Source organism: Pogonomyrmex barbatus, unplaced genomic scaffold (assembly GCF_055798465.1).
Source record: "Pogonomyrmex barbatus isolate J1 unplaced genomic scaffold, ASM5579846v1 scaffold5, whole genome shotgun sequence".
Taxonomy (NCBI): Eukaryota; Metazoa; Arthropoda; class Insecta; order Hymenoptera; family Formicidae; genus Pogonomyrmex; species Pogonomyrmex barbatus.
This window is the reverse complement of record NW_028297149.1, coordinates 7,110,369-7,122,667: the sequence shown is the minus strand read 5'-3', so window position 1 is coordinate 7,122,667 and position 12,299 is coordinate 7,110,369. Positions and strand designations below refer to the sequence as shown.

At 27.1% G+C, this 12,299-nt stretch overlaps 1 protein-coding gene and 1 long non-coding RNA gene across 2 annotated transcripts; one reads left to right on the top strand and one right to left on the bottom strand.

Annotated features, from left to right (window-relative positions):
* Positions 1-84: 84 nt before the first annotated feature.
* On the bottom strand, positions 85-5,144 carry LOC105425402 (G protein-coupled receptor Mth2-like). Its single transcript, XM_089081442.1, has 6 exons — positions 4,252-5,144; positions 2,685-3,848; positions 2,181-2,259; positions 1,732-1,910; positions 1,426-1,594; positions 85-1,281 (listed from the first exon to the last, which is right to left on the bottom strand). Exons 2-6 carry the CDS (start codon positions 3,637-3,639, stop codon positions 936-938), a joined length of 1,728 nt encoding a protein of 575 aa, XP_088937568.1. The 5' UTR covers positions 3,640-3,848; positions 4,252-5,144; the 3' UTR covers positions 85-935.
* Positions 5,145-7,754: 2,610 nt separating this feature from the next.
* On the top strand, positions 7,755-11,415 carry LOC148935418 (uncharacterized). The gene is made up of 3 exons (XR_016140333.1): positions 7,755-9,281; positions 9,398-9,570; positions 10,639-11,415. It is a non-coding gene; the product is annotated as an uncharacterized LOC148935418 (long non-coding RNA).
* The last annotated feature ends 884 nt before the right edge of the window (positions 11,416-12,299 follow it).

Below are 12,299 nucleotides of genomic sequence, written 5' to 3'. Positions count from 1 at the left end.
ATTGCTTCTGAAATTTGTAATAATTAATTTTGTCAGCATAGAAGCTTCTGTCTTCTATTATTCTATTATGATATATTTATATTAAGTTAATCTGCCATAGTTGCTTTTGGTATTTAAATTATTATAAATAATTGTTTTAAATATAAACTTTGATATTTTTATATCTGATACACTTTTAAGATGCATGCATATTATAAATAAATTTTTAATTTAAATAGTATATGAAATAAAGTGAATAATATAATAAAATTAAATAATTGTTTTTATGGGAATATCTTTTATTTTTCTTTTTATTATACATGATACTCAGTGAATCGATTCTTTAAAGCTTTTTAATAGCTATATAATTTTAATTAATTTTAATAAGAATTAGAATTTCATGTAGAAATAATTCGGTAGCATCAAATTAAAAAGATTGAAAAAGATCAAGAATGTGTATAGACTTTCTCTGTTTATTCGATTTCATTTAAGTAAACAGTTTATTGTTACGTGAGTACATACAAATACGTACTCTCTACACGACAGAGACGAGCAAGATGTAAAAGATATACGTTCTTTCTTTAATATAATTATTAATCGAAATATGTGATACTGCGCTACGTAAGATATGCTCCTTTTTATCTTTCTGTGTGTATATTTGCATTTATAATTTAAAGTAATTATTTATGTTAGATCTTTAACTTTAGTTTCAATGATATAATATGTTTCTCAGTATTATAAAAGACAGTTATTTTATTTTACGTATGTAGGAAAATATATAGGAATGGGATTTGATCGTGCGAGGATCGTTGTCGAAAGAAAGAAACGCGGGGTCACATAACATAATGCATCATATAAGATCACAGTTTTTGAAGAATTAAATCTTTTCGTATTACTATCTCATCCCCAGAAATTTCTTTCTCTTATATTAGCTGATTGCAATGATAAGAATAAATCTAATTGGATTCCGTGCGCTTATCAGAAGGATTCAAATTTTGCATATTGTTTTGTTCCTGAGAAGTAGTATCCGAAGCTGCGCTATCATCACTCATTAAAACTTTGCAACATCGCATTTTTGCAAAAGCACTATCTTGCCAATTAAATCGCTTTAACAGTTGTTGCAAAATCTTTTTTCTGCACACAAATATAATAAAAATGATGAGGCCTTGCAGAGCATTTATCGTATTTGCAGGATACCAAATGATCGGTGCCCAAGCAAGATCATCATAGAGCGACCACCCTATTATTTCCAGAACCCAGGTTATTCCCATCACTATAAACAGCTTCAGGTACATTCTAAACCTATGAATAAACATACTTCTATCATTTACGATTACGATCATTACTGTGGATAAGATGTAAAATGGAAGCATCAAAAAATGCATATTTTGCAATTTTGTAAATGCGGATACATTAGATGACATTAATTCTATCGACTGTACAGACCTTTGTTTATTTTTATCGTGACACTTGCTTTCCGAGTCTTTCTCGAGCTGATGGGCTGTACGTTTAGTTTGATACACAATTGTTAATGTCGTAGCGATAAAGAAACCAATGTTACTGACAATAGTAGCACCTATAGGTACAAAAAAATACAAAGTTTTTGCCTTATTCTCTGAAACAAAAAACAAATTGTTTATACAACACATCTATAACATATTTACAAAATTATAATTAAAAATTCTTAAATTCAATCAAGATTTCAAAAAATACTCCGGTAATAGAAATTTGAAAGTTGTCGATATCACTTACGGCTAAACCAAAATTTTTTTTTGCACATTTCCGGTCGGATAAATTTTTCTGATAAGGGAACATAATCCATGATGGCACATATACTAGTGAGGATGAAAGCAATTCCCCATGCATATATTGAATATATTATTAATTTCTTCTTTTTTTGATGCTTTACACTTTGATGTGAACAGAGTTCTCTATGGAATGCAACTTATATTTAGCTAACTAATTATCATCCAATATATGTATTTAAAAATTAAAATTTCTGTGAATTAGGCCTTTCCTTAAAGTTTATTAATTATTTTTTAATTAATTTTATTGAAAAGTATTTTATTTGTCGCTCTTTACAAAAATGCTCTTTATAAAAGTTGCTATTTATAAAAGTTCTTGGAATTATCTAAATAAATAAATAAATAAATAAATAAATTACACGCTTAAAGTATAATATAAAATATTTGATTACTTACCTAAATGTCCACCAAATGTCGAAACATATTATATTTAGCCAAAAAAAGCTTGATAAAAACGAGAAATTTAAAATGTAGGCTGGAAGAATAAAATAGATAGTTTACGCACATATTAGAATAGGTAGGATTTATAATTATTATTCATTTCTGCATTGTAAATTTGTAAGAAGAAGCAAATTTAACAATCAACCATGCCTATAATTATTTTTATTTTTATTTTAATTATAATTCTATTTATTTTCTATTTATTTTATAATTCTTGCAACATTTGTAGACTAGAAAATTATTTACACAAATGTGCGTGTTATATGTATATATGTAAATAATAGACAAAATGTATAAATATTATCTATATTGTTTATATTTTTAACTTTCATATCAAGTTATTAAAAAGAAGTAAATGTATAAATATTATACATATTGAATCTTATAATTGTAAGTCTATTTATATTATATTAATATATTATATATAATATAATATAATATAATATATATGTGCTATACCTAGTGGAATGCAAAGTTTTGATTCCCGTAAATCAATTTGTTGGCCAAAGGGCATAATGATGTATGTGACGAATAACGATGCGACGTGTGCACGTAACGTATAACCATGCATATTTTGGAGTTCTGGCAATATGGAATACACCACGAATGTCAATAAGAGGAATGGCAAAGACACTACAAGACACGCAGATATAAACATCGGAAGTTTAGTCCTTTTATAATTGCAAACAATCACATCATAAATGCTTCGTTTTACGATGGCGATGCAATAAGAAGTCGGTGGAGTTAGTTGATTAGGACCATGGTACAAAGTACCGTTCTTGAGGAACAAATATTCATTGTAGTGAAGTAAAATTCGTCCAAATTCTTGTACAGAACATGGATCGTGGACGGTCATTGGAAATAGTTGGTCCAATCTTTTAGTCTCGATATCGTTCTTATATTTGTAGACATTTGGAAAAGAATAATTACCCTGTCCAGCGATGCACTTTCCCTCTAATGTCAGATAATCGCCAAAAGAACAGCAGAGTTGAATGCAGATATAATTGTTGTTACATTCTTCATATGGAACAATGCGTACAGCCATACTATTATTATAATCATCTGTATTGAAATTTCCATAGCGTTTGTACGATGTGAAATTGTTTCCGCTTTCGGTCTGTATTTGATTTTTATTAATTTCTTGCAATGTAATTGCGTTGTTATCATTGACCTCTGTAAAGTTTGTGATACTTTTACGAAACTTGTACTGTATTACATCGTCATTTATGCGAGAATTCTTCATAAAATTAATATCGAATTGATATTCTGTTTCGTTTCTTGTATAATTTACAGGAAGATTGTATCGCACTGTCAAATTTTCCTCACTGTCGTTCGTAGGATTTTCCCAAGACTCCGAGAACGAAGCAATAAGGAGAAATATGTAGCAGCAATATACGGTATTTGATGGATGCATCGTCAAATAGATATGTCGAATATATCAAATTCACAAAACTAACTTGATTTCTCTTTATGCTTCTAAGCAAATGCTTAACGTGATATTATCAATTGTAAAAACGAACGTGATATCTTTATTTTGCTTTTGATCTTCTAGCGTTGCAATTTGTCATAGCGTCGCACTCTCGTCGAATAATAGTCGTCGATAATAATCGTCAATAATTTAATCTGTGGAAAAAAATCTTTCATCTTTCTTAGCTAACAATAAGATTACAATGAAACTTCCGCATTCTTCGTATCATTATTCTTATTATTTCTATATTTTCCAAAACAATATTTTCAGTCTTTATTGTAATAAAATAAGGAATAAGAAAAATTATTAGGAATAAGGAATCTATTTGGTCTTGATATATTAAGAATAAGAAGGTTTCTCGTTTGAGGTAACATTCGTTATAAAATTGATCTTAGTAGATTACGAACAATTATCTTCACTCTAGAAAGAGTAATAAGAAGAGAGGGTGTGCGTCACGGCGGGGCCCGACCACGAACCAATTCGTGAAAATTCGTAATTATTTTACGAAAAATATCACTTCAGCCAAGAAAAACTTGGTTCTCCTGCTTTCCTGCTTACCGGACAGGTATCTTATCCTTTCGACCACAGAGGCATGAACGCATATTTATCGCAATAACGTGTTTAGAACAACAATACAATGAGATTTACACATAACAAATAACAAAAAACCAGTATACCTTTATTTCATAAAGTTTTAAAAAAAGAATCTGCATTACTATCCTCGAGTTATTGACGTAATATAATTTTATATGCATTTATCAAAAGTGGAAATAAAAAAAAACTTATTTATTACACCTTTTTCCCATAAATTGTTAACATGAAATAATTATACAAATGAAAATAATTTGAGTAAAATATTATTCTTTAATAATTTATAGATTTAAAGATAAATATGATTTGGATAAAATATAGTAAATCCAACATTATGTGTAATTGTGTTATTAACTTCTCAATAAATGATAACGCACTATAAGATGTAGTTAAAGCAAGCAACGAGAGTAAACTGCTGGAATAAGTCACCGTCTGCATTAAAATAATGTCTATATCTTATAAAAAAGCTATATAAACGTGATAATTTAGAAAAAGAGAAATTTCCGAGAAGTTTTTAATGATAGCATGTTGATTAATCTGGACAATATATGTTTTGGGTTGGGTAACATTACTTTACTTAGTTAACATTACTTAACTAAATTAAATTGAAGTTAATGACTTATAAAATTAATTTACTTCCAGCTAATTAAATGTTCTGTATGTAACTATGTTTTCCACTTCCAGCTTGGAGCTCTTTATTAATTATCGTACATTTAGTTTTTTCCGCTAATATCTCCATGTTATGTTTCTTTGCTGTGATGTTAAATGTGTGGAACTGTCTTGCAGGCCATTTTCATTTTCTGCAATCAGCATTGCGTTATCAACGTAACATACGATGCTCAAGTTGTTGGCTCCTATTTGATGTTCTTCTTATTTTTTTTTCTCCTCATCTATTATTTTGTTCATTATCAAGTTAAATAGTAATGATCTAAATAAATTTTCCTATTTTTATTCCAATTTTTAATGTATATTCGTTCCGGTAAGTCATGCGTAATAACGTGATCAAGACAAATGAAACATAATATAGAAGAATTAGTAAATGTGACATAATTAGTAAATATGATGTTCCCAAGAAGAAAATTAATTCTTAGTGGCTGTGTGAAAAACGGCATCACATGTGACCCTACATGAGTCTTTCGAATCCAGCCTTTTCTTTCATCGTTAAAGTGATTCGGAAAATTTGTAAAAATTCATAGATATATTTTCAAGTTTCTAGAACTAATATCTGTATTTCATTGTGCAAGAAATTAAAATGTAGTATAAATCTGGAAACCTTTCAACGTGCCGAGAAATTTCTATGAATAGAAAGGCCATCCGGATTCGAAATATCATTGTAAAGCCACAAATCAATAACAAATGACTTCTGAATAAATTAGTAGGCATTATTTGATATTTTTATGACGACAAAATTAGTCGAAGAAAAAGATGTTGCAAAAAAGTATATTTTTCTATTTATCCGATTATTTCAATATTGTCTCAATTACCTCGTTTTATAGAATGTCTCATCGAATATCTTGTCATTCCCATTAATTGCCTTCCATTATTGTCGGCATCCTTAAATTCATTACATTTTATCACGATTAAAAATATATCATCTTAAGAAAGATGTGGACTGAATCTAAAAAGATTATTACTCTTTTTGGAACATTTCTGGAAGATATATCTCAAAATTACACACATTGTTCTCATGAATCCTTTTTCCTCAATCTTAATAAATGAGGTAATTCTAGTCTACTTTATTTGTAGAGCTTTACGCGGGAATAATATTACTAAAGCACACGAGCATAGAAAAAGATTCCTGTTATATTGTTCATGGGATCTTTCCTTCTTGGTTCTGTCTATCATCGTCGATTTCACGGATATCCTACCAGATTATTTGCAGCCCAGTATTGATAAATATTGTTAGTTTACAAGTAAGTCACAATAACTCTTTCAGATAATGTAATGCGAATTTTCAACGTTAATTATTTTAACGTTAATTATTTTAACGAAATTTTCGCAATGATTATCATACAAGAAAAGATTTGAAGGGTGCTTCACGCTTCCTTACTATTATAATTTATATTGGAAATGGATGAAGTCAAGGATTGGTACAAAATACATTCTAATCAGAAAGTTTATTTGGTAATCAGAGTATCGAGGAGAAGACAAACGTTATAAAGTTATCTTTTGACCATTCCTATCACCGTGCCAAAATTATTCGATAATTAACAAATTTTTCGAACTTCGACTTTTCGACTTTTTTGCGCTAGCGTAAATTCAAGTATCATAAGGCTACGAAGCTCTTGATAAGAACTTCATAAAAATACGAAGCTCTTATACCAAGTCAAAATCGCATATCAAGAAAAAACCGACCTCGATATGTAATATCACTACAACTTTGAAGCATCCTATATAAAGTTAAGAAAAATGCGAGTGATAGTACAATAATGACTACATGTACAATTGTACAATTAACGCTATAAGATATCAACTAAGATTGCTTAACATAAATAACTTGAGGGCCAGATTTTAGATAGTTGATCGAAATATGTCATATCAATATACATACGTGAATCGCAGTATAGTTTATTTGAGACGCGCGATATATTTATGAATGAAAACGCGAGTAACGCGAGTAACGCTTGCTTTCTATTGCAAAATAAATGTAGAATTAGATATTTTTATAAATAGTAATTAGAAAAAAATAAATAAAGTAAATATAAAATAAAGTAAATAAATAATAAAAAGAAATAAATAATAATTAGAAAAATAACTATGATAAAAGTCATAAAAGTTGTGTCCATGTGAGGTACCTCATACTAACAAAGTACTTTTCAAAGTTTGTTTCAAATAATATAATATTTGAGACAAGACAATAATTCTAAGCACAAATCGAGAATTGTACAGGAATTTATTATACAATTGATCTAAAGTGTTGCATCCTTTTCCTTAATCACCGGGTTTAAATCCGATTGAAAATTTATTATCAATTAAATCGTAACATTTGAACAATATGCATAAGAACAATAACGAAATTGAAAAAACGTTATCAGAAGAATGGGGACGTATTATAAAAAAATATTTAAACAAAATTATATCTAATATGTCCAAACATTTACAGGAAGTCGTAAAACAATCTACAAAATATTAATATTTCAATAATATTGTTAAAAAATGTATATATTTATGTGTATTTGCTTACTGTCCGAATATTTTTGCGATGTTGAATTTTGACATTATTTAGTTTACCGCTTATTATATAAAAATTTGTGCGTTAAATAAATAAAGTTTATGTTTCTACTAATTACAAGAAGTGTTTTAATATATTAAGAAACAATCAAATCAATAACATTATTATAAACAAATATATAAAGCAATAATCTCACGAACACTGTGATGGCGAATATTAATGTGAATCACTGTAAGTATAATATATATGTTTTGTTTGATGAAAACGAGATGGAAAGTTTTATTGCATTCTAGTCACAATAAAGAAAAAGCTTCATATATTGTCATAAAGAATAAAAAATTAATGAAACCGGAAGTTGACTTCCTTTTAGTCTAATCGTTATATTAGATAATTTTCAAACAACAATATAAATAGAATAAATAATAAATATTATGTGATAATGACAATATATCTTACGATAATAATATCAGCCAGTAACTTTCCTGGAAGTCATGAGTCATAATAAAAAAATAATAGGAAGAAATGTACACAATATCATTGTAAAGGACAGTATCGTTTAATAATGCATGAATTATATATATAATCATTTCCTTATATAAAGAAAATAAAAATAAAATATGTATTATAATATGAATAAAAATAAAAAAAAAAGAAATATGTTCTAAAGAAGCACATAAAAGATATAACAAATTTAATTTCATACGAAAGTGATTCTCAGTTCGATTATGTCGTGAATTGTGTACAAATCGCAGTACTAATCGCGCGTTTACATTTTCTACACGCGACGTACGAACGCGGAAAGATAATTAATTATATTAATAGTGACATTACCCTGGATGGGTAAAAGGCAATGTTGTAAAATTGATCATCTAAAAATGTTCTTAATTACACAGAGACAATATCTTAATTAATCGCGCGGATGAAAGAGTGCGCAAGCAATTATTTAATTCCACTTCCAGAAAGATGAAACAATCGATAATAAAATAAAAAAAAGAGTCACATATTATCATTTTGCAATTGTTAAGAAAGGCGAGCGTCAAGTGCGAATTGATTAATGAACTCGCTTTTATTGTGATACGTTACATAGAATTTTATTTGTAAATTTTTTACAGATACATGAAAAATAAACAAAAATAAGAAAAAAAATTATACTTACATAAAGATTTAACTTAAAGAAGTCATAAATCTTAATTATTTGAAAATATCTGATTTTTTTATAAAAGAAATAGAAATGAGAGAAATTATAAAAAACTTAATCTGATATATAATTATATGATATCAAATGCAATATAATCTAAATTATATAATCTATTTTGTTCAAATAATCTATTTAATTTACATGGAAGTTAACTATCCAAATCAACTATTCAAACTATTCAAATCAACTGGTGCAAATGTAGTTTAAGACAACGTATGGAATGCAAGACTCAAAACACGAAACAAAAAGTAAATAGTGTGTGCAAGCGAGTATTAATTTAATTGTAATAAAACTAGCCCAACAATAAGTTTTCATATGCACCGATTTAAGCAGGAACTGGTTTAAGTATACAATTTAAGATAATCTGCAGAAAGCAAAGTCTGTTCTGAAAAAAAAGAAGGGTAGCGACAATTTCATAAATCAGTATAAAACCATATTTTTACAAAAACTGAAATAAAATACAGAATACATATAGAATAAGAAAAAGAAGATGCAAGTATAAAATAAAAACTAGAGCATGATTTTGGTAATTGAAAGATAAGGAAAATAATAATCAGGAAGTAGTAATTTGGATATCGAGCAATGTCCAAAAGAGGAATAACAATCAGGAAAAATTGTTTGCATTGGGTAAGTAATTGCATTTTTATATGATTATGTCCACGATGTACAGGCTCATTTCGTTCGGATTAATTTTATTTCGATGACAATGTCGGAATCACACCTGGCGAAATATTGTCCTCCAGGCGAAGTTTTATCACGATATTCCACTGTGAAGTGCATTTTGGAATCAATGACGAAGCTTTACATTCACCATTGAAATATTACCGCGACATTCCAAGGAATTCCTCAGTGCGGAGAATCTAAAAATTTTGTGATAACGTCACTCGATATTTTTGATTCCAACAATCTTCTGGAGGTAAATTATGAATAATAATTGAATTAATCTTGTACTCTAATCTTTAAAGAGAACCGCAATATTTGATGATTGATACTTAACTATGTAGAAATCAAATATCTTCAATAAAGAAATAAAAAAAATATTTTTTTTTAATTTCTAGTAAGATGCATAATCAAAATTCATGATAAAATGCATTATAAAAAATAGAAAATGACATTTTTTAGTTGTTCTGTTGTTTATTTTGCGAGTTACATTTTGATCTTTCTTGTTCTTATCGTTATATTGAAAAATTGTGTGATATTTTAGTATATGGCGAAGTAAAACTTAAATTTCTTCAATAAAAAATGAAAAGAAACATATTTAAAAAATTTATAATAAGACATAGAACAGAAAATATGATCTTTTATAATTAGAATAATTTCAACAATTCTTAATTTGAGAATAGTCACCTGGGGTGTTTTCTACACTCCAGCGTCGAAAAAATGAAACTCACATCACAGCTACTTAATGTCCTTTTTCCGCTTGTTTATTCTTTTCTTGGTTTCTTCTTACTTTTTTCAAAAAATGTTGATTAAACCTATAACTATAATGTCTTTAGATATTAATAAATTATAGACAATCAATAATTTACAATATGTAATAAATAACAATGACTTTTAATTGGGGTGAAAAAAATACCCCACCGTTTACGCAAAAAAATGAGGTGACTATTCTCGGGTTAATTATAAAAATTACACTAATTAATTCTGAAACAGGTAAAAAGGTCTCTTTAGATTAAAACATCAATTAATTAGTCAAATATTAATTACTTCTTTAATTTATTGAAGAGGAGCGGTGCATTTTTCCTTATGAAGAATACATGAAGAAAAGATACGAGAATAACTTTATTTATAAAAATTCTAAGAATGAAGAACACTTGATTAACAAGCTCTTTGATGTAACAATCAAGGATTAAAAGTTCTAAATATATATAATTCATTCAAATTTGATCTGCTTTTATCTATATTTTTTAATAATTGTATGTTATCTGTTTTATTAAACATTTTTGTATTAAAAAGTTGTAAATTTATCATTTTTTTCCAACAGATTTCTCATAAACAAGCTATTCATCGTCACGGGAGTATGGATTAACGTGGTAGTGTCATATTTTGTAGTAAAAAATTTTAATTCCAAGTATCAGGAAAATGTGTACCTTATAAATGAAATCCTTAATTGCTTCCAAGGTCTGCTTATTTTCATTCTTTTTATCTTGAAGTATCGCATTTACGAAGCACTTTGTAGGCGATTTGATCTGAATACCAAGAAAAAACCAATCCCGATGTAATGATATCACAACTTTGCAGGATTTTTAGAGTCGAAGAAAATGTGAGTAACAGTACATTAATGATTACATTTGCGATTAGTGTAATATTATAAAGTAACAATTGAGACTACTTAGCATAAATAACTTGGCGTTATTTTAGATAATCGATCGAAGTATCTTAAATCAATGTATGCGAATTAATATACAGTATACAATATGAATCAGTATACAGTATAATTTCTTTAAGGCGCGCGATATATTATATGAATGAAAAATGGAATAAAAGTTTGCTTTCTATTGCAAATAAATATTAAATTAAATATTTTTATAGATAGATGTTAAAGAAAAGCATTACAAAAAAATGTCATTAAAGAAAAATGTCATTTGTTCATATTTGAAAACAAGATACTTTTCTAAGTTTGATGATCTCTTATCATTTAAACACGTAGCATTGAAATTGTAATAATAATGATTGAAGTTTTGTAGGTACTTCTAACATTTATATTAATATTATATTAATATACTGTGTCTTTATGATAATAAATTCTGTCAGCATAAAAGCTTCTCTTTTCTACCGTTGTTATAATGATATTTTTGTTAAGTCAATCTACTATGATAGATGCTTCTAGCTTTAAAATTATTATAAATAATTGTCTAAAATTAAACTTTTTTGATATTTCTTATGTCTATTCTACATTTTTAAAATGCGGCATAAATTTTGTTAAATTTTTACTTTTAAATTTAAATAATAAATAAAATGCAATTATTTTTATGGAAATCTTTTTTTTCCCTTTACTACATTGATACTCAATGAATTAATTCTTTTAAAAGCCCTTTTAACAGTTATCTAAATAATTTTAATTAATTCTAATAGAAATTAGAATTTTAAATTGTAAATATGATTTACAATATCGTTGAATAGTTGAAAAAGATCAAGATTATGGTATGAGCTTTTTCTTTGCTGTATTATTCAACGATTGCAACAAGTATCCAATTAATATGTATCATTTTTACTTAAATAATCGTTCTATCAGTATTTTCATATTGACAATAATGTTGTAATAATGTCTTTTAAACACATCTCTTTAATAATAAAAAAAGCTATTGTATTTATTTTTTAGTAAGAGAAAAATAGAAAATGAATAAGCAAAGTGTTAAATTTACATATATTTTTACAATGTAAATATTACAATTGAAATGTATTTCAAAAAAAGATAAATATAGGAACAATAAGATAACAATAAGATTTTGTTATTGATGTTAATTCTTACTTGTCATTATCGAAAGGCTACAAGTTCTTGTTTTCATTCTAATACATTGTTTTCATTCTAATTGCAGTCTAATTGTTGCAATTTTTTATAACGCTCTGTAATAATCTTTCAATCTGTAATAATATTCTTATCGGTGATGTAAAAAATTATTGCCAAATTAAGAATTATTATTA